An 11,448-nucleotide genomic window follows, 5' to 3' on the forward strand; every position below is an offset into this window, starting at 1 on the left:
TGTATTGCAGAAACAAATCGTCATCCATTTGATATAGTAGAGGGTGAATCAGAAATAGTTGCTGGGTATATGATTGAGTATTCAGGAATGTCTTTTGCTATTTTTTTCTTAGCTGAATATGCTAATATGATTTTATCTGGAATATTAATATCATTATTATTTTTAGGTGGATGGATAGCACCATTAAAAATATTAAATTTTATTCCATTTTGGATTTGGTTAGGAATTAAAACATTTTTTATTTTATTTATATTTATTTGGATTAGAGCATCATTTCCTCGTTATCGTTATGATCAAATTATGCGTTTAGGTTGGAAAATATTTATACCAATAATTTTATTTTTTTTAATTATTTATGCGTTTTGGATTAAAAGTCCTTTAAATATTTGGAAATAAAATTTTTATAAACAAATTGATTAATTTTTATAAATTGTATAAATGAAATGAAAAAAATTAAAAATTTTTTAAAAAGTATAATGTTAATTGAATTAATTAAAGGATTGATATTAACTGGACGTTACTTATTTTCAAAAAAAATTACGATTCAATATCCAGAAGAAAAAACACCCCAATCGCCACGTTTTCGTGGATTACATGCATTACGTCGTTATCCGAATGGAGAGGAACGTTGTATTGCTTGTAAATTATGTGAAACAATTTGTCCTTCTATGGCTATTACAATTGAATCTGAAGAACGATTTGATGGATCAAGGCGAACTAAACGTTATGACATTGATTTAACTAAATGCATTTTTTGTGGATTATGTGAAGAATCTTGTCCAGTTGATTCAATTGTTGAAACACATATTATAGAATATTATGGGGAAAAACGTAATGACTTATATTACACAAAAGAAATGTTATTAAAAATCGGTGATAAATATGAAAAAGAAATTTCAAAAACAAAAACTCTAGATTCATTATATCGTTAATTAAACTAAAAATAAAAAATTATGGAATTTCAAAGTATTTTATTTTACATATTAAGTATAATAACAATAATATCTTCACTATGTATTGGAATTGTTAAAAATACAGTGCATTCTGCATTATTTTTAATTCTTTCTTTTTTTTCTTCTGCTGGTTTATGGGCTCTCTTAAATGCTGAATTTTTATCTCTTATATTAATACTAATTTATGTTGGCGCTATCATGATATTATTTTTATTTATAATCATGATGTTAGATTTAAATATTCATAAAAATAGTAAAAATTTATTAAACTTTTTAATATTAACAGTAATATTAGGTTTTTTAATGGCATTTAAAATGATAAAAATATTACTTAATGGATTTTTAATTAATAATTTTTATAAAAAAAAAATATTAATAATTTCAAATTCTATTGGTTCTGTAAAAGAACTTGGTCTCTTAATTTATAGTAAATATATATATATATTTGAAGTTGCCTCTGTAATTTTGCTAGCAACAACAATTTCTGTTACTATACTCACATTACGTTCTCGAAAGGATAGAAAATACTACTCTTCTTCAGACGCAATTAAAGTTCAGTCTAGCGATCGAGTTCGTGTTATCAAAATGAAATCTGAAAAGTAATTATATAAAGGTAATATATGATTTTTTCTCTTATGCATTATTTTGTTTTAAGCGCTATATTATTTACAATCTCTATTATTGGTATTCTTATGAATCGCGAAAATGTTATAATTTTTTTAATGGAAATAGAGATAATGTTATTAGCTATTAATACAAATTTAATTGCTTTTTCATGTTATCATAACAATTCAGATGGAATGATTTTTGTATTTTTTATTCTGACTATGGCTGCAGCAGAATCAGCAATAGGTTTTGCTATTTTAATAACACTTTTTCGTCATTTTAAAACTATTAATATAAATTTTTTTAAAAATCTTAGATCGGAAGAGCGTCGTGTAGTTTATGTCCTGTTGGTGCATTAACATCAAAACCATTTCGATATAAAATAAGAACCTGGGAATTATTAAATTATAAATCTATTAGTCCGCATGATAGTTTAGGATCTAATTTAAATATACATGTAAAAAAAAATAAAATAATGAGAGTACTACCATTAGAAAATGAAGAATTAAATGAATGCTGGATTTCTGATAAAGACCGATTTTCTTATGAGGGACTTATTTCCTCTGATCGTTTAATAAAACCAATGATTAAAAGAAATAATAAATGGATCGAAACAAGTTGGTCATCTGCGCTAGAATATATTGCGAAAAATTTACGAAATATTATAACAAAATATGGAACTGATTCTATTGCTGCACTTACAACATCTATATCAACACTTGAGGAATTAATATTATTACAAAAGATAATACGAGGATTGGGTTCTGAAAATATTGATTTTCGTTTACGACAATTGGATTTTTCTTTAGATAATACAATTATACCATGGTTAGGTATGTCAATCTCAGAATTATCTCAATTAAATCATGTTTTAATTATAGGATCTTTCTTAAGAAAAGATCATCCATTATTTGCTGCAAGATTACGTTATGCCGCTAAAAATGGGGCTTGTATTAATTTATTGCATGCTACTGATGATGACTTATTAATACCAATAACTAATAAAATTATTATAGCGCCATCTAAATGGTTAGAAACCTTAAATCAAATAATTGTTTCTATTGCTATAAAAAAATCAATTGATATTCCAAATCATTTAATTGAAATTAAAGTTTCGAAAATTTCCGAATTAATTGCCGATGATTTATTATCTAATGGATTAAAATCAGTATTACTTGGAAATACACTTTCTCAACATCCAAATTCTTCTCAATTACATATTGCGGCTCAATGGATTGCTACACAAACTAATTCTAAATTTGGCTATTTTTTGGAAGGAGCTAATACTGTAGGCGGATATATAGCTAATGCTTTTCCAAATAAATATGGTATCAATGCTCATCAATTATTATATTCACCTAGAAAATCTTATTTATTACTTAATTCTGAATTACAACTTGATTGCGCTAATCCTCAAACAGCATTAAATTCTTTAAAACAAGCAGAGTTAGTAATAATTATGTCTCCATATAAACATAACTTAGATTATGCCCATGTATTATTGCCAATCGCTCCATTTACAGAAAACTCTGGAACCTTTATTAACGCAGAAGGTCGCATACAAAATTTTTCAAACGTAATAAAACCATTAGGTCAAACACGACCCGCATGGGAAGTATTAAAAATATTAGGTAATTTATTAAAATTATCAAATTTTGATTATAGTAGTTCAAAAGAAATTTACAAAGATTTTATTAAAAACATTAATAATGTAAAAAATCGTTTAAATAATATTGTTCCTAATGAAATTATAAATACTTTAATTAATAAATATAACTATACTTTATCAAAAAATTATACTTCATCGACATTATTAAATAATCTTGAACGTGTTTCTGATATACCAATTTATTTTACTGATTCTATTGTAAGAAGAGCATTATCTTTACAAAAAACTAATGATGCAAATATGCCATTAGCTTGGTTATCAAAAATGATATCAAAAAAATTAAAAATAATTAAAAATGATCGAGTTAAAATTAAACAAGATCAATACAGTATCGAATTAAATGTCGCAATTGATAATAAATTACCAGATAATGTAATACGTATATCAGCTGGTCATAATAGTACTATTGCCTTAAATAAAATGTTTGGAAAAATTACATTGGAGAAAATATGATTTTTAATCAATATTTATTAGACTTTTTTCAAATTTTTTTCAAAATAATTTTAACTGTATTAATATTATTATTATCCGTGGCATATTTAACTTATTTGGAGAGAAAATTAATTGGATGGATGCATGCTCGAATTGGGCCTAATCGTGTTGGTTTTTTGGGTTTATTACAACCAATTGCTGATACATTAAAGTTACTTTTAAAAGAAATTACAGTACCTAAAAAAGCTAATAAATTTTTATTTTTTTTAGCTCCAATTATAAGTATAATGCCAGCAATAGCTGTTTGGTCTATTATTCCATTTAGTCCAGAATATGTGTTTTCTAATATAAATTCTGGATTATTATTTATTATGACTATTACTTCAATAGAAATTTATGGTGTAATTATTGCTGGATGGTCTTCAAATTCAAAATATGCATTTCTTGGATCTATGCGAGCATCAGCTCAAATGATATCATATGAGATAGTAATGGGATTTTGTTTAGTTATTATTCTTATGGTAACTGGAAGTTTAAATTTAACAAAAATAGTTATTAATCAAAATAATGGTTATTTTTCTAATATAGGTTTAAGTTTTTTATCATGGAATTGGTTATCATTATTTCCAATTTTTATAATTTATATTATATCTTGTATTGCAGAAACAAATCGTCATCCATTTGATATAGTAGAGGGTGAATCAGAAATAGTTGCTGGGTATATGATTGAGTATTCAGGAATGTCTTTTGCTATTTTTTTCTTAGCTGAATATGCTAATATGATTTTATCTGGAATATTAATATCATTATTATTTTTAGGTGGATGGATAGCACCATTAAAAATATTAAATTTTATTCCATTTTGGATTTGGTTAGGAATTAAAACATTTTTTATTTTATTTATATTTATTTGGATTAGAGCATCATTTCCTCGTTATCGTTATGATCAAATTATGCGTTTAGGTTGGAAAATATTTATACCAATAATTTTATTTTTTTTAATTATTTATGCGTTTTGGATTAAAAGTCCTTTAAATATTTGGAAATAAAATTTTTATAAACAAATTGATTAATTTTTATAAATTGTATAAATGAAATGAAAAAAATTAAAAATTTTTTAAAAAGTATAATGTTAATTGAATTAATTAAAGGATTGATATTAACTGGACGTTACTTATTTTCAAAAAAAATTACGATTCAATATCCAGAAGAAAAAACACCCCAATCGCCACGTTTTCGTGGATTACATGCATTACGTCGTTATCCGAATGGAGAGGAACGTTGTATTGCTTGTAAATTATGTGAAACAATTTGTCCTTCTATGGCTATTACAATTGAATCTGAAGAACGATTTGATGGATCAAGGCGAACTAAACGTTATGACATTGATTTAACTAAATGCATTTTTTGTGGATTATGTGAAGAATCTTGTCCAGTTGATTCAATTGTTGAAACACATATTATAGAATATTATGGGGAAAAACGTAATGACTTATATTACACAAAAGAAATGTTATTAAAAATCGGTGATAAATATGAAAAAGAAATTTCAAAAACAAAAACTCTAGATTCATTATATCGTTAATTAAACTAAAAATAAAAAATTATGGAATTTCAAAGTATTTTATTTTACATATTAAGTATAATAACAATAATATCTTCACTATGTATTGGAATTGTTAAAAATACAGTGCATTCTGCATTATTTTTAATTCTTTCTTTTTTTTCTTCTGCTGGTTTATGGGCTCTCTTAAATGCTGAATTTTTATCTCTTATATTAATACTAATTTATGTTGGCGCTATCATGATATTATTTTTATTTATAATCATGATGTTAGATTTAAATATTCATAAAAATAGTAAAAATTTATTAAACTTTTTAATATTAACAGTAATATTAGGTTTTTTAATGGCATTTAAAATGATAAAAATATTACTTAATGGATTTTTAATTAATAATTTTTATAAAAAAAAAATATTAATAATTTCAAATTCTATTGGTTCTGTAAAAGAACTTGGTCTCTTAATTTATAGTAAATATATATATATATTTGAAGTTGCCTCTGTAATTTTGCTAGCAACAACAATTTCTGTTACTATACTCACATTACGTTCTCGAAAGGATAGAAAATACTACTCTTCTTCAGACGCAATTAAAGTTCAGTCTAGCGATCGAGTTCGTGTTATCAAAATGAAATCTGAAAAGTAATTATATAAAGGTAATATATGATTTTTTCTCTTATGCATTATTTTGTTTTAAGCGCTATATTATTTACAATCTCTATTATTGGTATTCTTATGAATCGCGAAAATGTTATAATTTTTTTAATGGAAATAGAGATAATGTTATTAGCTATTAATACAAATTTAATTGCTTTTTCATGTTATCATAACAATTCAGATGGAATGATTTTTGTATTTTTTATTCTGACTATGGCTGCAGCAGAATCAGCAATAGGTTTTGCTATTTTAATAACACTTTTTCGTCATTTTAAAACTATTAATATAAATTTTTTTAAAAATCTTAAAGATTAATTTTAATAATATATAATAGGAATGTTAATGATTAAACCACTTAATCCAATTTTTTTTCTATCTCCTCTTATATTTACATTAGTTGGGTCTATAATTACTGGTTTATTTGGCACAAAGTTTTTTAATAATCTTATTGGGCGTAAAACATCTCATTCAATAACAATATTTAGTATATTAATAGCTTTTTTGTGTTCAATTATTACTTTTAATAAATTAATAATTAATAATTTTATTTATAATTACAATTTATATACTTTATTAACTTTTTATAATATAAAATTAGAAATTGGTTTTTTAATAGATTATCTTACAGTGCTAATGATGTGTATAATAACCTTTATATCATTAATAGTTCATATATATTCTACTTATTATATGAAAAAAGATTCTGGTTATAATCGTTTTTTTTCATATATTTCTTTTTTTACATTTTCTATGCTTTTACTGGTAATGAGTAATAATCTTTTTCAATTGTTTTTGGGGTGGGAAATAGTTGGAATGGCATCATATTTACTAATTGGTTTTTGGTATGATAAACCATTAGCAATTACTGCAAATTTAAAAGCTTTTTTAATTAATAGAATAGGTGATATTGGATTAATTCTTGGAATCTGTCTTTTGTTTAATTATATTGGTAGCATGAATTATATCAAAATATTTTCGTGTAGTATAAATATAGCACATTTAAATTTACCTAACACGAATTGCATGTTAATTACCATAATTTGTATTTGTTTATTTATAGGAGCTATGGCTAAATCAGCTCAATTTCCATTGCATACTTGGTTACCGGATTCTATGGAAGGACCAACTCCAGCATCTGCATTAATTCACGCGGCAACTATGGTAACTGCAGGTATTTTTATGATAACAAGAATGTCTCCTTTATTTGAGTTATCAAATACTGCATTATCAATAATTTTATTTATTGGAGCGATTACTGCTTTTTTTATGGGTTTATTAGGTATTATTCAAAATGACATTAAACGTATTATTGCGTATTCTACTTTATCTCAATTAGGCTATATGACAGTTGGATTAGGAGTATCAGCATATACAGTTAGTATATTTCACTTAATGACACATGCATTTTTTAAAGCTTTATTATTTTTATCGGCCGGTTCTATTATTATAAATATGAAGCATAATCAAGATATTCGCAATATGGGGGGGCTTTATAAATATATGCCAATTACTTGTATTACATCACTAATTGGTTTACTATCACTAGTTGGGGCTCCATTTTTTTCCGGTTTTTATTCAAAAGACAGTATTATTAATGCTACTTATTTTAGTCAAATAACTGGATCCAAATTTGCTTATTTTTTGCTATTAATTAGTGTATTTATTACTTCTTTTTATTCCTTTAGAATGTATTTTTTAATATTTTTTGGTAAAGAAAATTTTAAAAATATAAAAAATTTTCCTATAGATAAAAAACCTAATGAATCGTCATTTTCAATACTTTTTTCATTAATTATATTATCAATACCATCTATATTAATAGGTTTTTTTTCTATAAAAAATTTTTTGTTTCAATCTTTTTTTAAAAATATTATTATTATTAATCAAGCGCATTATTCATTAGAAAAATTGCGAAATGAATATCAATCTCCATTAAAAATGGTTTTTCAATCTATAAATAGTCCAATATTATGGTTATCAATTTTTGGTTTTATATGCGCATACTATTTATATATAGTAAATCCAAAAGTACGTATTATTATAAAAAGATATTTTTGTTGGTTTTATATATTAATGAAGAATCAATATTATATTAACAAAATCAATGAATTAATATTTATTAAATATACATATTTATTTGGAAACTTTTTATGGAATTTTATTGATAAATTTTTAATTGATGAATTAATTATTAATAATATTGCAAAAATTATTATTAAAACTTCTAAATATATTAAGTTTTTTCAATCTGGTTATCTTTATCATTATATATTTACAGTAATTATTACTTTTTTAGGTTTTCTTATATATTTTATACCATTTTCAATTAATAAATAATTAAATTATTTAATAATGTTATTATCAACTTTTCCAATTCTTAGTATTTCTATTTGGACTCCAATTATATGCGGTTTATTAATTTTAACAATTTTTCGTAATAAAAATTTAAAATTAATACGTATTGTATCATTAATTTCTGCATTATTTAGTTTTTTTATAACTCTTTCTTTATTTAAATATTTTAATATTCAATTTCATGGAATTCAATTTATAGAAAAAAAAATATGGATTGATTATTTTAATATTTATTATTTTCTTGGTATTGATGGTTTATCATTGTGGTTTATACCTTTAACTGCGTTTATTACACTAATAATTATATTAATTAGCTTAGATATTAAAAAAAAATTAGCAGAATACATGAGTGCTTTTCTTATTTTATCTGGGTTAATAATTGGTGCATTTTGCGCATTAGATGGAATGTTGTTTTATATATTTTTTGAAGCAACACTTATTCCAATATTTATTATTATTGGTACTTGGGGTGGTAGTAATCGTTCATATGCTGCAATTAAATTTTTTTTATATACATTGATGGGTTCACTTTTAATGTTAATATCAATGATATATTTATATTATATTTCAAATAAATCATTTAATATTTTAAGTTGGCATCAATTATCTATTACTAAAATTGAACAAATTTGGTTATTTATTACTTTTTTTATTGCATTCGCTATTAAAATACCAATATGGCCAATGCATACATGGTTACCAGATGCTCACGTTGAAGCTCCAACAGAAGGTTCAGTCATTTTGGCTGCAATTATGTTAAAATTAGGTTGCTATGGTTTACTTAGGTTTTCTTTACCTATTTTTCCAGATGCAAGTTATTATTTTTCTAACTTAATAATTACTTTATCCTTAATTTCAATAATTTATATTAGTTTAATAGCTATGGTACAAATTGATATAAAAAAATTAATTGCATATTCATCAATCGCACATATGGGATTTGTTACTTTGGGTATCTTTATGTTAACTAAAATTAGCATACAAGGCGCGATTATACAAATGATTTCACATGCCCTTATATCTAGCGCAATGTTTATATCAATTGGTTTTTTATATAATCAAATGAAAACTAGATTAATTTCTAATTTTGGAGGAATAATAAATGTTATACCACATTTTTCTGTATTTTTTATTATATTTTCATTAGCTAATTGTAGTTTACCAGGAACCTCTGGTTTTATTGGTGAATTTATGATAATTTTAAGTGCAGTAAAGTTTAATTTTTGTATAGGAGTATTAACTTCTACTGCGCTTATATTTAGCGCAGCATATTCTTTATGTTTATCAAAGAATATAATATTTGGTACAATTACTAATAATAAAATAATAAAATTAATTAATATTAATAAACGAGAATTTTTAATATTAGGATTATTTATGATTTTAATAATTTTTATTGGTTTATATCCTAAACCAATAGTTAATTCAATGAAAATATCAATTTCTGATTTACTAAAACATATTGTTATATCAAAAATTAATTATAATAATGATAAATAATTTAAATTTTTTCCACTTTAATAATATATTAACTTATTATCCGGAAGTATTTTTATTTATTTCTACTTCTATAATTTTATTTATTAATATATTTTTACCTAACAATAAAAGTACTTTTACCTATTTTTCTTCTTTATTAATTTTGTTTATTTGTTTTATTTTAAGTTTAATAAATTTTAATGGTTTTAAAATTTATTCTTTTAATAATATGTTTATATTGGATCCATTGTCCTCATTAACAAAATTAATACTGTATGTAATCATATCATTAGTTTTAATTTATTCTCGATTATTTTTAATAAAAAAAAATATTACATTATTTAATAATGAATTTTACTTGCTGATATTATTTTCAGTATTAGGTCAAATGATTATGATCTCAGGTAATAATTTATTAAGTATTTATCTTGGTCTAGAATTAATGTCATTAACCTTATGTGTGTTAATTGCCTCTCAAAAAAATAATATATTTTCATCAGAAGCTGCTATTAAATATTTTATATTAGGAATATTATCATCTGGTTTTATGTTATATGGAATTTCTATATTATACGGAATAACAGGAACGCTTGAATTACAATCTATATTTAATGTTATTAAATTAAATAATATTAACTGCAGTGTTTTAGCACTTAGTTTGCTATTAATTATAGTAGGTTTAAGTTTTAAATTAGGTATATCACCTTTTCATATGTGGGTTCCAGATGTATATCAAGGAGCATCAATTATTATTACTCTTTTACTTAGTACTACTCCAAAATTATCATTATTTGTAATAATATATCGTTTATTAATTAAATGTTTATTACCACTAGTAATTAATTGGCAAAAAATATTACTAATATTAGCAATTTTTTCTTTAATTATAGGAAATGTTTCTGCAATTACACAATATAATTTTAAGCGTATGATAGCTTATTCTAGTATTGCGCATATGGGGCTTATGTTATTTTCTATAATATCTATTAAAACATCACATAATAATCTAATTATATTTAATTCATGTGATTCAGGTTTATTTTATATCATTACTTATATATTTGCTATATTAGGTGCTTTTGGTGTAATAATTTTATTAAAAAATAATACTTGTAATAAAACTGATGAATTAGATATTTTTATAGGATTACATCAAAGAAATCCATGGTGCGCTTTAATTATGATGATTTTTATGTTTTCATTAGCAGGATTTCCACCTACTATTGGTTTCTACGCCAAATTTTTTATTTTTGAAAAAATATTCGAAACTCAAAAAATTTGGTTATTATTATTAATTATTATGTGCTCACTAATTGGTACATTTTATTATATACGAATTATTAAATTAATGTATTTTAAAAATGCTATTGAAAAAACAAAATTATCAATTAATCTTAATATAAAGATATTACTTAGTATTAATGCGTTTCTTTTATTAATTTTTGGTTTGTATCCAAATTTTTTATTAAATTTTTCAGAAAAATTATTTATATAAAATTTTAAAAAATTTAATATTTCATATTAGAACTAAATTTAGTTAAATTATCTAATAAAATACACATAAAGAATTAATAGGTACTTAATTAATAGTAATTGTATAAAATTAATTATAATTAAATTTATAAAATTTTTATAAATTTAATTGACAAAATACATAAAATTTATATAAAATAATAATTTATTAGAAAGTTAAGTTTTTATGCTATATATATTATATTTATTATAGCAAGCTCT

At 22.9% G+C, this 11,448-nt stretch overlaps 1 protein-coding gene across 2 annotated transcripts; it reads left to right on the top strand.

Moving 5' to 3' along the window:
* Window positions 1-421: 421 nt before the first annotated feature.
* On the top strand, window positions 422-8,314 carry LOC108253518 (NADH-quinone oxidoreductase subunit L-like). Of its 2 annotated transcripts, none has more exons than XM_026829845.1 (2): window positions 422-1,870; window positions 6,184-8,314. In XM_026829845.1, exon 2 carries the CDS (start codon window positions 6,217-6,219, stop codon window positions 8,215-8,217), a length of 2,001 nt encoding a protein of 666 aa, XP_026685646.1. In that variant the 5' UTR covers window positions 422-1,870; window positions 6,184-6,216; the 3' UTR covers window positions 8,218-8,314. The 2 variants fall into 2 exon arrangements, with proteins under 2 accessions (XP_026685646.1, XP_017303116.1); XM_017447627.2 differs by having other exon boundaries at window positions 422-1,856; window positions 6,170-8,314.
* The last annotated feature ends 3,134 nt before the right edge of the window (window positions 8,315-11,448 follow it).

This window comes from Diaphorina citri, unplaced genomic scaffold, assembly GCF_000475195.1.
Source record: "Diaphorina citri unplaced genomic scaffold, Diaci psyllid genome assembly version 1.1 scaffold2008, whole genome shotgun sequence".
NCBI lineage: Eukaryota > Metazoa > Arthropoda > Insecta > Hemiptera > Psyllidae > Diaphorina > Diaphorina citri.